The sequence below is a fragment of the Narcine bancroftii genome, chromosome 2 (assembly GCF_036971445.1).
Source record: "Narcine bancroftii isolate sNarBan1 chromosome 2, sNarBan1.hap1, whole genome shotgun sequence".
NCBI lineage: Eukaryota > Metazoa > Chordata > Chondrichthyes > Torpediniformes > Narcinidae > Narcine > Narcine bancroftii.
The window spans coordinates 369,570,061-369,584,160 of NC_091470.1; the positions used below are offsets into that span (position 1 = coordinate 369,570,061).

The 14,100-nt window shown below is 51.6% G+C and overlaps 1 protein-coding gene across 3 annotated transcripts in view; it reads left to right on the forward strand.

Moving 5' to 3' along the window:
* Window positions 1-14,100, forward strand: part of ss18 (SS18 subunit of BAF chromatin remodeling complex) — an 81,587-nt gene that overhangs the window by 39,463 nt on the left and 28,024 nt on the right. For 2 of the 3 annotated variants that reach the window (XM_069922582.1, XM_069922583.1), the window contains 4 exons: window positions 225-378; window positions 6,970-7,185; window positions 10,718-10,882; window positions 13,192-13,293. In XM_069922582.1, coding sequence (XP_069778683.1) covers window positions 225-378; window positions 6,970-7,185; window positions 10,718-10,882; window positions 13,192-13,293 — 637 coding nt within the window. The remainder of the gene's footprint in view (window positions 1-224; window positions 379-6,969; window positions 7,186-10,717; window positions 10,883-13,191; window positions 13,294-14,100) is intronic. The other variant, XM_069922584.1, reaches the window with a different exon arrangement.

A 14,100-nucleotide genomic window follows, 5' to 3' on the forward strand; every position in this document is an offset into this window, starting at 1 on the left:
GCTCTCCCAGGTCAGCAGGAGTCGATGGAGCAGAGATTGGTTGGTGTGATTCGCCCTGGGCTTTCTGTAATTTAAATGAATGGGTGTGAGGTGTTGAAGTGGGTTGGCAATCCCAGAGACGAGCACGTGTGTGTGTGCCTAGCTCAGAACTTTGGAGGTGAAATGAGGGTTAATCAGCACCTGCTGATTGCTTTCCCCCACTGATTTTGTTTCTTGCATTGCAGCCTCCCACACAGACCATGCCAATGGGACCCGGGTCAATGAACCAAAGCGGCATGAACCAGCTCCCACATGGCCACGGAATGACAGCAGATGGCATGGTTGGAGGGGGAGCCCCTGCCCCTCACATGCAGAATCAGATGAACGGGCAGATGCCTGGTGAGTGGCCACGGGACGTATGGGGTCCTTAGCGTGACCGAGTGTCTCAGAGGGGCAGCCGGGGTGCCATGTCACAGTGCAGCGGCCAGTCCATCCCCAGCGATGGTGGCTTCCGTTGCTGGAGTTTGGACGCGCTCCCTGGGACCGGGTGCGTTCCCACCCCCCCGCAGTTGCTTCTGTTTCCTCGTGCAGGTCCATGATTAATTGACCATAAGACGGAGCAAAAATAGGCCATTTAGCCCATCGAGTCTACCCTACTATTTAATCACGAGCTGATCTATTTTCTCACAGCCCCACTGCCCGACCTTCTCCCCATAACCTCTGATGTCCAGGCTAATCAAGAACCTATCAATCTCTGCCTAAATACACCCAATGGCCCGGCCTCCACAACCGCCTGTGGCAACAAATTCCACAGATTCACCACCCTCTCTCTGGCTGAAGAAATTCCTCTGTATCTCTGTTCTAAGTGGATGCTCCCACCGTGGGAAACAACCTTTCTGCATCTACTTGTCCACGCCTTTCACCATTCAAAATGTTTCAATGAGATCCCCCCAGTGTTCTCCTAAATTCCATTGAGTACAGGCCAAGAGCCATCAAACGATCTTCATATTTAATTTCCAGAATTGTCCTTGTGAATCTCCTCTGAATCCTCCCTAACTGAGGAGATGAGTGGAAGGAATTGCGGAGGGTGGGAATGTGGGGAGTAAAGGGCAGCTCGGTTAGCCACACTGTTACAGGGTCAGCGACTCAAGTTCAAATCCTGCGCTGTCTGTAAGGAGATTGTACATTCTCCGCACGTCTGCGTGGGTTTTTCCCGTCGGCTTCGGTTTCCTCCCCATCCTTCAGATAAAGGCGGATGTTGTACACTAATCGATGTATTTTGGGGCAGCTTGGCTCGTGGGCCATATGTTTACGTTTAACAGGACAATTGGGAAAATTTGGGTGGGGGGGGGTGGAATAGGGATTGTTCTGAAATCCAGTACAGGCTTGATCGGCCAAATAGCTCGACACATCAGCGTACATGCTGACAGAGGAAGAGGTTGAAGCAGGTTCAAAAGCCGAAGGGTCTGTTTCTGTGTGGTGGGGCCTTGACTCTGAATGTTGGCCTCCAGTGGGCAGCCTGGAGCAGTCGGGTTTGTTCTCCGAGCAAGGAGCAAGAAGCTGGAGTAACTCTGCAGGACGGGCAGCCTCCGTGGAGCGGCAAGCTTTCGGGTCCGTACCCTTTTTCGCAATTCGAATCAATGCTGCTTGGCCTGTTCAAGATTCCAGCGCCTGCAGTTCCCGCATTTCTGTGGGTCCAGGAGGGCGAGGAGGTTGGATGGGTTTTTGAAGGGGAGTTTTTTTTTCTGTGACTCTAGGGCCATTGATCCCAGGAGTCGGTCCAAGGTAGAAAGGCAATAAGAAACACTTTTTAGTGTAGTGTTGCTCTTATCAGCTGTGTGCTGGGAGAGGGTGGGAGCAGAACTTTCACATGGTTGCAAGATAGTCATTGGAAGTAAGGGTAAATTTAAATTTTTTATATATAGACATATAGCACGTTAACAGGCCCTTCCAGCCCACGAGTCCATGCCGTCCAATGACACCCAATTAACCTACAACCCCTGGTACTTTTCAAACGGTGGGAGGAAATGGGAGCCCCCGGGGAAAACCCACGCAGACACGGGGAGAACGAACAAACTCCTTACAGACAGCATGGGATTTGAACCCCGGTCCCGATCGCTGGCGTTGCGCTACCCACTACGCCAAACGTGCCTCCCTAAAACACGAAAATCTGCAGACACCTTAATACTGGAGAAACTCAGGAGGTCAAACAGCAAAGGTAAAAATACACAGCGAATATTTCGGGCTTGAGCCCTTCATCAAGGTGTGGAAAAATGTCAGCAGGTGCCTGAACACAATGGTTGACCTGCTGAGTTTCTCCAGCACTGGGGCTTTTCTCCTGGAGAACCTATCAGCTGGAGCTATCTTATCGTCCACCATGGTGTGATGGGCTGAACAGTCTCAACCAGCCATTCTCAACTTTTTTGGCTGTGGCCCCTTTCCCTATGAAGCAGTCAAAGTTTCTTCTGTACTTCTTTCCTACCAACTACATTAAAAAAATTTATGATTTCACTCCGTGGATCCTTAAAAGTGCTGTGGCCCCCCACCCCGGGGGCTGTTCAACTTCTGTTGAGAATGGCTGGTCTAAATGGTCACCACTGTGAGTTTGCACTCTTAATTCACACACACACACACACACACACACACACACACACACACACACACACACACACACACACACACACCCATTTGGTCCTTTCTTCTAAGCCCTTCCTATTCTCTTGTTGGAAGAGATGATCAAAAACTTCCTCCAAAGTTTAACGCTTGGTGAGTCTTACATATCTGCGTGGGTGCACCAAGTAAGAATTATGATGTATTTTTCCATTGTAGTTCAAGGTCAAGGTTATTGTCATGTAATGATAAACAAAGTTGTAATATACACCATATACCTCAGCTACTGTCTACCATCAGGCAAACAAAGAGTTTCCCGATGCCCCTAGCAATAGGAGAATGAGAAGCAAAAGGGAGTCCTTTCCGAGTCACTGAGGGTCCGTGGATTCGCCTCCAGGACTCCCGCAGCCTCTGAATCCACACAAACTCCTGTTCCATCCATCGGCCACCCCCAGCTTCAGATCCAAACCTCCGACACGATCAGAAAGACCGAGGCCCTTCGGGAACCCTTCTTGCCCTCTCGAATGCCGACTCTGATACCTGGCTACCACAAGCCTGTCTCCAGCAGCCCGCGGCCTGAGTGGGTCCTTCGACCGCAGGACTCCAGCAGCCCGGAGCCTGAGTGGATCCTTCGACCGCAGGACTCCAGCAGCCTGAGTGGGTCCTTCGACCGCAGGACTCCAGCAGCCCGGAGCCTGAGTGGGTCCTTCGACCGCAGGTCACCGCAGGACTCCAGCAGCCCGGAGCCTGAGTGGGTCCTTCAACCGCAGGACTCCAGCAGCCCGGAGCCTGAGTGGGTCCTTCGACCGCAGGACTCCAGCAGCCCGGAGCCTGAGTGGGTCCTTCGACCGCAGGTCACCGCAGGACTCCAGCAGCCCGGAGCCTAAGTGGGTCCTTCGACCGCAGGACTCCAGCAGCCCGGAGCCTGAGTGGGTCCTTCAACCGCAGGACTCCAGCAGCCCGGAGCCTGAGTGGGTCCTTCGACCGCAGGACTCCAGCAGCCCGGAGCCTGAGTGGATCCTTCAACCGCAGGACTCCAGCAGCCTGAGTGGGTCCTTCGACCGCAGGACTCCAGCAGCCTGAGTGGGTCCTTCAACCGCAGATCTTCAGCAGCCCGAGGCCCGAGTGGGTCCTTCGACCGCAGGATTCCAGCAGCCCGGAGCCTGAGTGGGTCCTTCAACCGCAGGACTCCAGCAGCCTGAATGGGTCCTTCAACTGCAGGTCTCCAGCAGCCTGAGTGGGTCCTTCGACCACAGGTCTCCAGTAGCCCGCAGCCTGAGTGGGTCCTTCGTCCGCAGGTCTCCAGCAGCCTGAGTGGGTCCTTCGACCGCAGGTCTCCAGCAGCCTGAGTGGGTCCTTCGACCACAGGTCTCCAGTAGCCCGCAGCCTGAGTGGGTCCTTCGTCCGCAGGTCTCCAGCAGCCTGAGTGGGTCCTTCGACCGCAGGTCTCCAGCAGCCTGAGTGGGTCCTTCGACCACAGGTCTCCAGTAGCCCGCAGCCTGAGTGGGTCCTTCGTCCGCAGGTCTCCAGCAGCCTGAGTGGGTCCTTCGACCGCAGGTCTCCAGCAGCCTGAGTGGGTGCTTCGACCGCAGGTCACCGCAGGACTCCAGCAGCCTGAGTGGGTGCTTCGACCGCAGGACTCCAGCAGCCCGGAGCCTGAGTGGGTCCTTCAACCGCAGGACTCCAGCAGCCTGAGTGGGTCCTTCGACCGCTGATCTCCAGCAGCCCGAGGCCTGAGTGGGTCCTTCGACCGCAGGTCTTCAGCAGCCCGCAGCCTGAGTGGGTCCTTCGACCGCAGGTCTCCAGCAGCCTGAGTGGGTCCTTCGACCACAGGTCTCCAGCAGCCTGAGTGGGTCCTTCGACCACAGGTCTCCAGTAGCCCACAGCCTGAGTGGGTCCTTCGTCCGCAGGTCTCCAGCAGCCTGAGTGGGTCCTTCGACCGCAGGTCTCCAGCAGCCTGAGTGGGTCCTTCGACCACAGGTCTCCAGTAGCCCGCAGCCTGAGTGGGTCCTTCGTCCGCAGGTCTCCAGCAGCCTGAGTGGGTCCTTCGTCCGCAGGTCTCCAGCAGCCTGAGTGGGTCCTTCGACCGCAGGTCTCCAGCAGCCTGAGTGGGTGCTTCGACCGCAGGTCACCGCAGGACTCCAGCAGCCTGAGTGGGTGCTTCGACCGCAGGACTCCAGCAGCCCGGAGCCTGAGTGGGTCCTTCAACCGCAGGACTCCAGCAGCCTGAGTGGGTCCTTCGACCGCTGATCTCCAGCAGCCCGAGGCCTGAGTGGGTCCTTCGACCGCAGGTCTTCAGCAGCCCGCAGCATGAGTGGGTCCTTCGACCGCAGGTCTCCAGCAGCCTGAGTGGGTCCTTCGACCACAGGTCTCCAGCAGCCCGCAGCCTGAGTGGGTCCTTCGACCGCAGGTCTCCAGCGGCCTGAGTGGGTCCTTCGACCGCAGGTCTCCAGCAGCCTGAGTGGGTCCTTCGACTGCAGGTCTCCAGCAGTCTGAGTGGGTCCTTCGACCGCAGGTCTCCAGCAGCCTGAGTGGGTCCTTCGACCGCAGGTCTCCAGCAGCCTGAGTGGGTCCTTCGACCGCAGGTCTCCAGCAGCCTGAGTGGGTCCTTCGACCGCAGGTCACCGCAGGACTCCAGCAGCCCGGAGCCTGAGTGGGTCCTTCGACCGCAGGACTCCAGCAGCCCGGAGCCTGAGTGGATCCTTCGACCGCAGGACTCCAGCAGCCTGAGTGGGTCCTTCGACCGCAGGACTCCAGCAGCCTGAGTGGGTCCTTCAACCGCAGATCTCCAGCAGCCCGAGGCCCGAGTGGGTCCTTCGACCGCAGGATTCCAGCAGCCCGGAGCCTGAGTGGGTCCTTCGACCGCAGGACTCCAGCAGCCTGAGTGGGTCCTTCGACCGCAGGACTCCAGCAGCCTGAGTGGGTCCTTCGACCGCAGGACTCCAGCAGCCTGAGTGGGTCTTTCGACCGCTGATCTCCAGCAGCCCGAGGCCTGAATGGGTCCTTCACTGCAGGTCTCCAGCAGCCCGCAGCCTGAGTGGGTCCTTCGACCACAGGTCTCCAGCAGCCCAAAGCCTGAGTGGGTCCTTCGACCACAGGTCTCCAGTAGCCCACAGCCTGAGTGGGTCCTTCGACCACAGGTCTCCAGTAGCCCGCAGCCTGAGTGGGTCCTTCGACCGCAGGTCTCCAGCAGTCTGAGTGGGTCCTTCGACCGCAGGTCTCCAGCAGCCTGAGTGGGTCCTTCGACCGCAGGTCTCCAGCAGCCTGAGTGGGTCCTTCGACCGCAGGTCTCCAGCAGCCTGAGTGGGTCCTTCGACCGCAGGTCTCCAGCAGCCTGAGTGGGTCCTTCGACCGCAGGTCTCCAGCAGCCTGAGTGGGTCCTTCGACCGCAGGTCTCCAGCAGCCTGAGTGGGTCCTTCGACCGCAGGTCTCCAGCAGCCTGAGTGGGTCCTTCGACCGCAGGTCAACGCAGGACTCCAGCAGCCTGAGTGGGTCCTTCAGCTGTTGATCCTTCTGCAGGCTCCTGTTCGAACCAATGACAAAAATCTCTCAGTACTGATTAAATGCCCACCTGCCTATCACCAATCCTTGGTTTAAAACATAAGAAATGGACCCATCCAGCCCATCGATCCTGCTCCGCCATTCAATGAGATCACGGCTCCATCCACCTGCCTTTACCTCACATCCCTTAATTCCCCCTACCGTGGCCAAGCTAGTCCTAAATACATTTACTGAGGTCGCCTCCACTGCTTCAACAGGCAGCGAATTCCACAGATTCCCCACCCTCTGGGAAAAGCAGTTCCTCTTCATCTCCAACCTAACTCTTCTCCCCCACCCATAGAAACAACTTACCTACCTTTATCTTTCATAATTTTATATAATTCTATAAAATTCCCTTTCATTCTTTTAAATTCCAATGAGTCCAGTCCCAGATGACTTGATCTCTCCTCATAGGCCAACCCCCTCATCTCTGGAACCAACCTGGTGAACCTCTCTGCACCTTGTCCAAAGCCAGTCTATCCTTCCTCAGTAATGGAGACCAGAACTGCACACAGTTCTCCCGATGCAACCTCACCATTTCCTTGTACAATTGCAGCATAACCTCCCTGCTCCAAAATTCAATCCTTCTAGCAATGAAGGCCAACATTTGCCTTTTTGACATCCCACTGCACTTGGAAACCAACCTTTTGCGATTCATGCACAAGCCCTCCCATGTCCTTCTGCACAGCAGCCTGCTGCAATTGCTTTCCATGTAAATAATAAAATGGATTTCCATTTTTCTATCCATAGTGAATAACCTTCCATCTGTCGGACTTGGGAACCATGAATGGGAGGGGAGTGTAGCTGGTGTTGGTAACAGCGCTCTTGTTTTATTTCCAGGATCCAATCATATGCCTGTGCAGGGGCCAGGGCAGGCTGGTATGGCCAACCCCTCAGTTAGCATGCCAGCTAGCAGCCACAGTTCGATGGGAGGCTACAGTCACTCGGTGCCATCGTCCCAGGGGTTGCCAGTACAGAACCAAATGACCATGAACCAAGGACAGTCGATGGCAAGCTATGGACCCCGACCAAACATGAACATGCAGCCAGGCCAAGGTACACTAGATCAGCCCAACTAAAATTCTAGCCTCTACTCATGGCTTTCAAATCCTTAGGCAATGGCTGTGATGCATCTGCCTCCTTTAACCCGTTGTGATCAATGAATTTCTTGGAACTTCATAAAGTGTGAGATGAGGCATTTTGGAAGGTCAAACCTGAAGGCAGAGAACACGGTTACTGGCAAGATTCTTAACAGGAAGGATGTGGAAGCTATAGAGAGGGTGCAGAGGAGATTGACCAGGTTGTTGCTTGGATTGAAAGAACGTGTCTTATGAAGCAAGAATAGAAAAGCTCGGGGTTTCCTCTAGAGTGTAGAAGGATGAGAGGAGACTTGATAGAGGTCGACAAGATTATGAGAGGGAGAGATAGGGTGGACGGCCAGCACCTGTTTCCCAGGGCAGGATCAGCAAACTCCAGGGGACATCCGTACAAAGTGAAGGGCGGGAAGTTTGGGGGAGACACCAGTAGTGTGTTTTTTTTTGCATAGAGAGCATGGAGAAGGCCTTGCCAGGGGTGATGCTGGAGGCTGATACAATAGGGTTATGTAAAGGTCTCAGGCTCCTGGATGCAAGAAAAATAGAGGGTTATAGGTGTGAGGTCGGGAAGGCTTAGATTATTGAGTAGACTTATTTAGGTCAGCCCAACATTGAGGGCCAAAGGGCCTGTACTGTGCTGTAATAGAATGTAGAACACTACAGCACAGTACAGGCCCTTCGGCCCTCGATGTTGCACTGACCCATATATTCCTTCCAATAAAATGTACTAAAACCTCCCTGCTCAATAACCCTCTATTTTCCTTTCATCCATGTGCCTATCTAAGAGTCTCTTAAATGCCCCCAATGTTTCAGCCTCCACCACCATCCCCCGCAAGGCCTTGCTGGTCCCCACCACTCTGCGTTTATTAAAAAAAAATTTCCCTGATGTATCCCCTGAACTTCCCTCCCGTCACCTACAGACAAATATGAAGGACATTGATACAAATAATAAAATAAATAAAAAGTATTGTTAAATAAATAGTAGAGTCTCGGAGGGTCAGTTCGATCAGTTCCTTTGGTCGTTCAGCGTTCTCACTGCCTGTGGGAAGAAGCTGTTCCTCAGCCTGGTGGGGCTGGCTCTGATCCTCCTGGATCTCTTCCCTGACCGGAGCAGCTGGAAGATGCTGTGTGCAGGGTGGAAGGGGTCCTCAATGATTTTGCGGACCCTCATCAGACAACAATCCCGGTTGATCACGTCGATGGTGGTGTGGCGGGGGGGGGTGGGGTGGGGGAAGGGAGACTCCTTACGAGAGCAGTAGAAAGATATGGTGTGGGGTGGGAGGAGCTTTCTTTAGAAGACAGACCATGCCAATAGAGGGAGTGTCCTTTCTGCCGCTCTTATGGTCCTGTAGATTGACCTCAGATCCATTTCTCTGCAGCAACCATACCACACTGTGATGCCGCCGGCCAAGACGCTCTCGATAGAGCTCCTGTAGAAGGTTGACATTTTTGTCCATGCCCCAAGTTCATCTGCATTATCCTAAGAAGCCACTAGAATTAAAATAGACACAACTTAAACCAATTGTCCCTCCTTGCACTAGCCTTTCTCCTGCCCGCTAAACTTTAAAAGAGGACAAATTGCATATGTATTGTTTGTCTGGTTGTGTGCCTGTGTGTTTTGCCTCGAGGACCGGAGAACACGGTTTCATTGGGTTGTACTTGTACCATCAGATGACAATAAACGTGACTACTTTCTCTCATCATCTTCCATACCACCTTTTAACTTCTGTCCTGCATCGGATCCCACCGCCCTGCCAATCTACTTTAAACCCTCCCGTGCAAGGCCAGTGACCCTGCCTGCCAGGAAGTTGGTCCCTCTCTGGTTCAAGTCCCTCCCATACTTCCTGAACAGCCTGCCTCTTTCCTTCCCCCCACCACCCCCCCCCCCCCCCAGCTGAGATCCCAAGGATCCAAACAGTTGCATCCTTGCGTCCTGCACCAGGTCCTTAGCCACAGATTCGTCTGAACTATCTTTCCTAATTCTGAGTTCACCAGAAGGGAGAGATTTAAGAAGGAACTGAGGGGCATCTATTTCCCTCGGGGTGGGGGGCTAGACCTGGAACAAATTGTTGGAGGAAACTCACAGTTTCAACGTTCAAAAGACATTTGGACAGATACAGTACATGGACAGGAAGTACATGGACAGGAAGGGCTGGACAGGAAGTACATGAACAGGAAGTACATGAACAGGAAGTACATGAACAGGAAGTACATGAACAGGAAGTACATGGACAGGAAGTACATGGACAGGAAGGGCTGGACAGGAAGGGCTGGACAGGAAGTACATGGACGGGAAGGGCTGGACGGGAAGTACATGGACGGGAAGTCCATGGACGGGAAGTCCATGGACGGGAAGTCCATGGACGGGAAGTCCATGGACGGGAAGTCCATGGACGGGAAGTCCATGGACGGGAAGTCCATGGACGGGAAGTCCATGGACGGGAAGTCCATGGACGGGAAGTCCATGGACGGGAAGTCCATGGACGGGAAGTCCATGGACGGGAAGTCCATGGACGGGAAGTCCATGGACGGGAAGTCCATGGACGGGAAGTCCATGGACGGGAAGTCCATGGACGGGAAGTCCATGGACGGGAAGTCCATGGACGGGAAGTCCATGGACGGGAAGGGCTGAGAATGTACACTGGATAACATTTATTTTTTAAAAAAAGGTTTGCTTCCTGAAAACTTGGGATCATGTCGACAACTTCAAGTTGAACACAGAGAATTTCAGATTTGCTCTGTCACGTAGGGAGTTGGAGAAACATTAAATTAACTTTGATTGAACTTAGCACATTTCATTTCATAACGACGCTGACACATTGCGTTAGTTCAACTGACCTAAACATATTTCGCTGCTGATATTTGTTTGTACTCAGCATCTGATGCCTCTCGTGTTGGTGTCCAACAATAGTGGGCTACGCTGATGGATTCCTGTTGTCCTGACACTGCTTTCCCATGGTCGCAATGTCCTGGTGAAACCTTTCACCGTGTTCGTCACTGACTGCACCAGGATCAGCCGGGAAGACGTCCAAGTGCGAAGGCAGAAAAGGAATTTTCAACGAAATGTTGTACTTCGTGGTTTTTTATGCTTGAAGTAGACTTAGAATATGACAGGAAATCAGAAATAGAGGTGACATCTTAAAAAAAAAAGGTACGTGATAGGAAAATTTTAAGGCGATCTTCTTGATCAGTTGTGCCCAAAATTGTTCAGGGAGCAAATTCTTCATTGTCTAGTGATTTGGACCAAAAGCAGGCAAATGGGACTTGCACAGAATGCCAACTTGGACAGCATGGATGAGTTGAGCTGCAGGACCTGTTGCGTTCAATGGCTAGTATAGAGCAGAGAGGCAGAATAGTTGAGGTGCAGATTCCAATTGTGGTCAAAGAGCGTTGGAGTGGGTGGGAGAAACCGGAGGTGCCAGAATCTGGAGTTATTTGCTGCTTTGCGTTGTACTTGGAAGGATTCTCTCTGACCCAGTGAACTGCCTTTACAGGTCCAATGATGCACCAACAACCACCCACTTCACAGTTCAATATGCCTCAAGGAGGGGCCCAGCATTATCCAAACCAGCCCCCCATGACCATGATGAGCCCTGTTAATCAAGCAAACCACATGATGGGTCAGAGACCGATACCCCCATACAGACCAGCGCAGCAAGGTGAGTCCATCTCCAGGTGACAGGAACATTCCAGGTTGCAGGGATTCAATTAGGGTTTGACGCAGCCAACGTGAGGGAGCTGTGGGGAGGGATCACAATCTAGAGTCCTCCCTTTACTGGGCATTGAGGGGCTTCCCCTTGGTCTCAGCCCCTCAAGCAACAGAAGGGGAGAAGCCACAGTGGTGGTAATAGTGTAAATCGAATCTAATTTAACAGTTTATTTAAATTTAGACATATAGCACGGTAACAGGCCCTTTCGGCCCATTTACACCCAAATGACCTACACATCTGGTATGTTTCGAACCGTGGGAGGAAACCGGAGCCCCCGGGGAAACCCCACGCAGACGTGGGGAGATCGTGCAAACTCCTTAAAGACAGCGCGGGATTCGAATCCCAGGTGCTGGCACTGTAACAGCGTGTGCTAACAGCAATGCCAACCGTGCTGCCCCATGTACTGCGATGGAAATGCATAAATGTGAAAGTATGGGTGGGAACAGCTTCTGTACGGTTTTCCTTTGTAAATAATTTGTTGTAATTAATGTCTATTTTTGGGATGAAAAAAGTCAGGGCTCCAGGTAAAATCACTGTGCATCTGATCCCCATCGGCCTTTCTGAAGGGCTACATGCCTTTCGAAGTTGGAAGCAGGGAATAATCCACCTAGTTAGTTCATAGCAGGCTCTCCACAACGGCCAAGGTGATGAGTTCTAGAGGCTCTGAGGCAAACCCAGGTTCAAAATGTCACACACTGGAGGACGTGCCTCGTTTTACTTTTTGAGAACAACACAACACAAGACAATGTGGTTGGCGCAACACTGTTACAGTGCTAGCAACCTGGGTTCGAATCCCGAGCTGTCTGTAAGGAGTTTGCACGTTCTCCCTGTGTCTGCATGGGATTTCCATGGGGTGGGGGGGGGGGTTCTGGTTTCCTCTCCACCCTTCAAAATTCACAGAGGTTGTTGGTTAATTGGGTGTAATTGGGCGGCACGAGTTTGTGGGCCGAAATGTCCCGTTACCGTGCTGTATGTCAGAATTTAATATTTAAACAAAAGTTTAGTACAGGCCCTTCAGCCCTGGATGTTGTGCTGACCTATATTAATCAACTCCAAATCAAGCTAACCCTTTCACAGCCCGAAACCTTCCATTAATGGGAAGGGTGGGAGTGAAGAGAGTGAGGCTGGGGTAGGATGGGTCTTTCAGTACGTTGGCTGCTTTTTCTGAGGTGGGAGGAGGAGTATGATATTGCATCAAGAATCCTTTCTTGTCATGTAATAGTACAGAGCCTTTAGTGTCTCCTGGCACCCCTTACAGCACACCGTTAACTTTTTAAAAATTTAAATTGCTTAGTTATTGACGGTTCTCTACAAATACAGTAATACCCCTGGTAATTATAGGGATTGGTCGATGCCGGATAAGCAAGTTTTCCGGTTGCTTGAGACTCACTCTTACAATGCCGAACTAATACACCATTAAAAATATACAGTTTAAAAGACAAAAGACAATGTAAAGTAAGTTGAAAAAATATCAGTATTGTAGACCTTAATTATGTAAACCTTAATTCAATCAGGTAATTCCCTTAACTTACAAAATTGAAACTCGAACCCCGATAACAGCATTGTGGTAACTGTGTTGCATCATTAATTAATCCCCCTTCCCCCATGTTTACAGATAAAGACTTACTAATATACTTAATAAATATACAAAGAAAGACTCTCACTAAGCTGGGATAAGGAGACACTTTGAGAGAGTCCCCTCCCCAACGGTGAGCGGAATCAAACAGCTCTTCAACCCGGGCGACGCCATTTTATTCAAACACAACTTTATTCAAACAGCTGCTTCGAGCAAATCTGGCTGAATATTTGCACGGTTGGCATAGCGGCTAGTGCAACACCGTTACAGTGCCAGTGATCGAGACCGGGGTTCGTATCCCACGCTGTCTGTAAGGAGATTGCACATTCTCCCCAGGTCTGCGTGGGTTTTCCCGGGGAGGGTGGTCCACTTTCCTCCCACGATTCAAAACGTACCGGGGGGGGGGGTGTACTTGGGATCGTGGGCTGAGAGGGCCAGTTACCATGCTGTATGTCTAAATATAAAATTTCGATCTACACCAAAGGTTTGTGTTACTTCAGTTTTAAACTTCTATTCAACTTTTTTTTTATTCTTATTTCTTTCAAGTTATTTATTTATTTTCCTCCTCTTTTGGCCAATTGCTTGAATTCCGGATAACCGGGGTTTTACTGTATATTAATTGATAAATAAATTCCAAACAGCCAAGGCTGCACTTAACGCAAACCTGTTACCTTTTTTTAAGGTCCTCTCCAGCAATTTGCAGGCCAGGAGGAATACTTCAGTGATCAGTTCAACCATGGACAGGGTACCCCAGAGACCATGAACCAGCAGTATTTTCCCGATGGTAATACATGCCTGTGATTTTGTTTTGTTTCTCGGCGGTCCATTCTGTTGCGTACTCTTGAGTCTCAGATGTGATTCTGCTTTGACCTGGCGGCTGGGACAGGGCTGAAGATGTTGGCATGGTTAGAGTGGGAGGATGAGCCCACTGTTGTCTAGGGTCCATTCTGCCCATGAGCTTTAATTCCGTCATACCTCACCACGTCAACACAACAACTTTGTCTTTGTTCACGTGACATGTAAAAATCTTGAGGAGTTGATGATTAGTAAAACTTGGTCATGTGTATTTTCTAAGTGTGTAAGGTGAGGAGAGGCAAAGATAGGGTGGACAGTCAGCACCTTTTTAACTGAGGCGACAATAACTTAGGCCAGTGGTTTTCAACCTTTTTCTTTTCACTCACATCCCACTTTAAGTAATCCCTATGCCATTGGTGCTCTGTGATTAGTAAGGGATTGCTTAAGGTGGGATGTGAGTGGAAAGAAAAAGGTTGAAAACCACTGTTTTAATCATCCCTCATTGACTCGTTATGTGCACGGTTTCAGAACTCCAAAGGAAATGAGCCAAATATTTCAGTAACAATTGGGTCTAGAGCAGTGATTCTCAACCTTCCCTTCCCACCCACATCCCACCTTAAGCAATCCTTTACTAATCACAGAGCACCGATGGCATAGGGAATACTTAAGGTGGGACGTGAGTGGAAAGAAAAAGGTTGAGAACCACTGACTTAGGACATCGGTTTAAGGCGAGTAGAGGAAACCTAGCGAGGTGTCAGGTGGGGAACTTCTTCACACAGAGTGGTGGGGGTGTGAA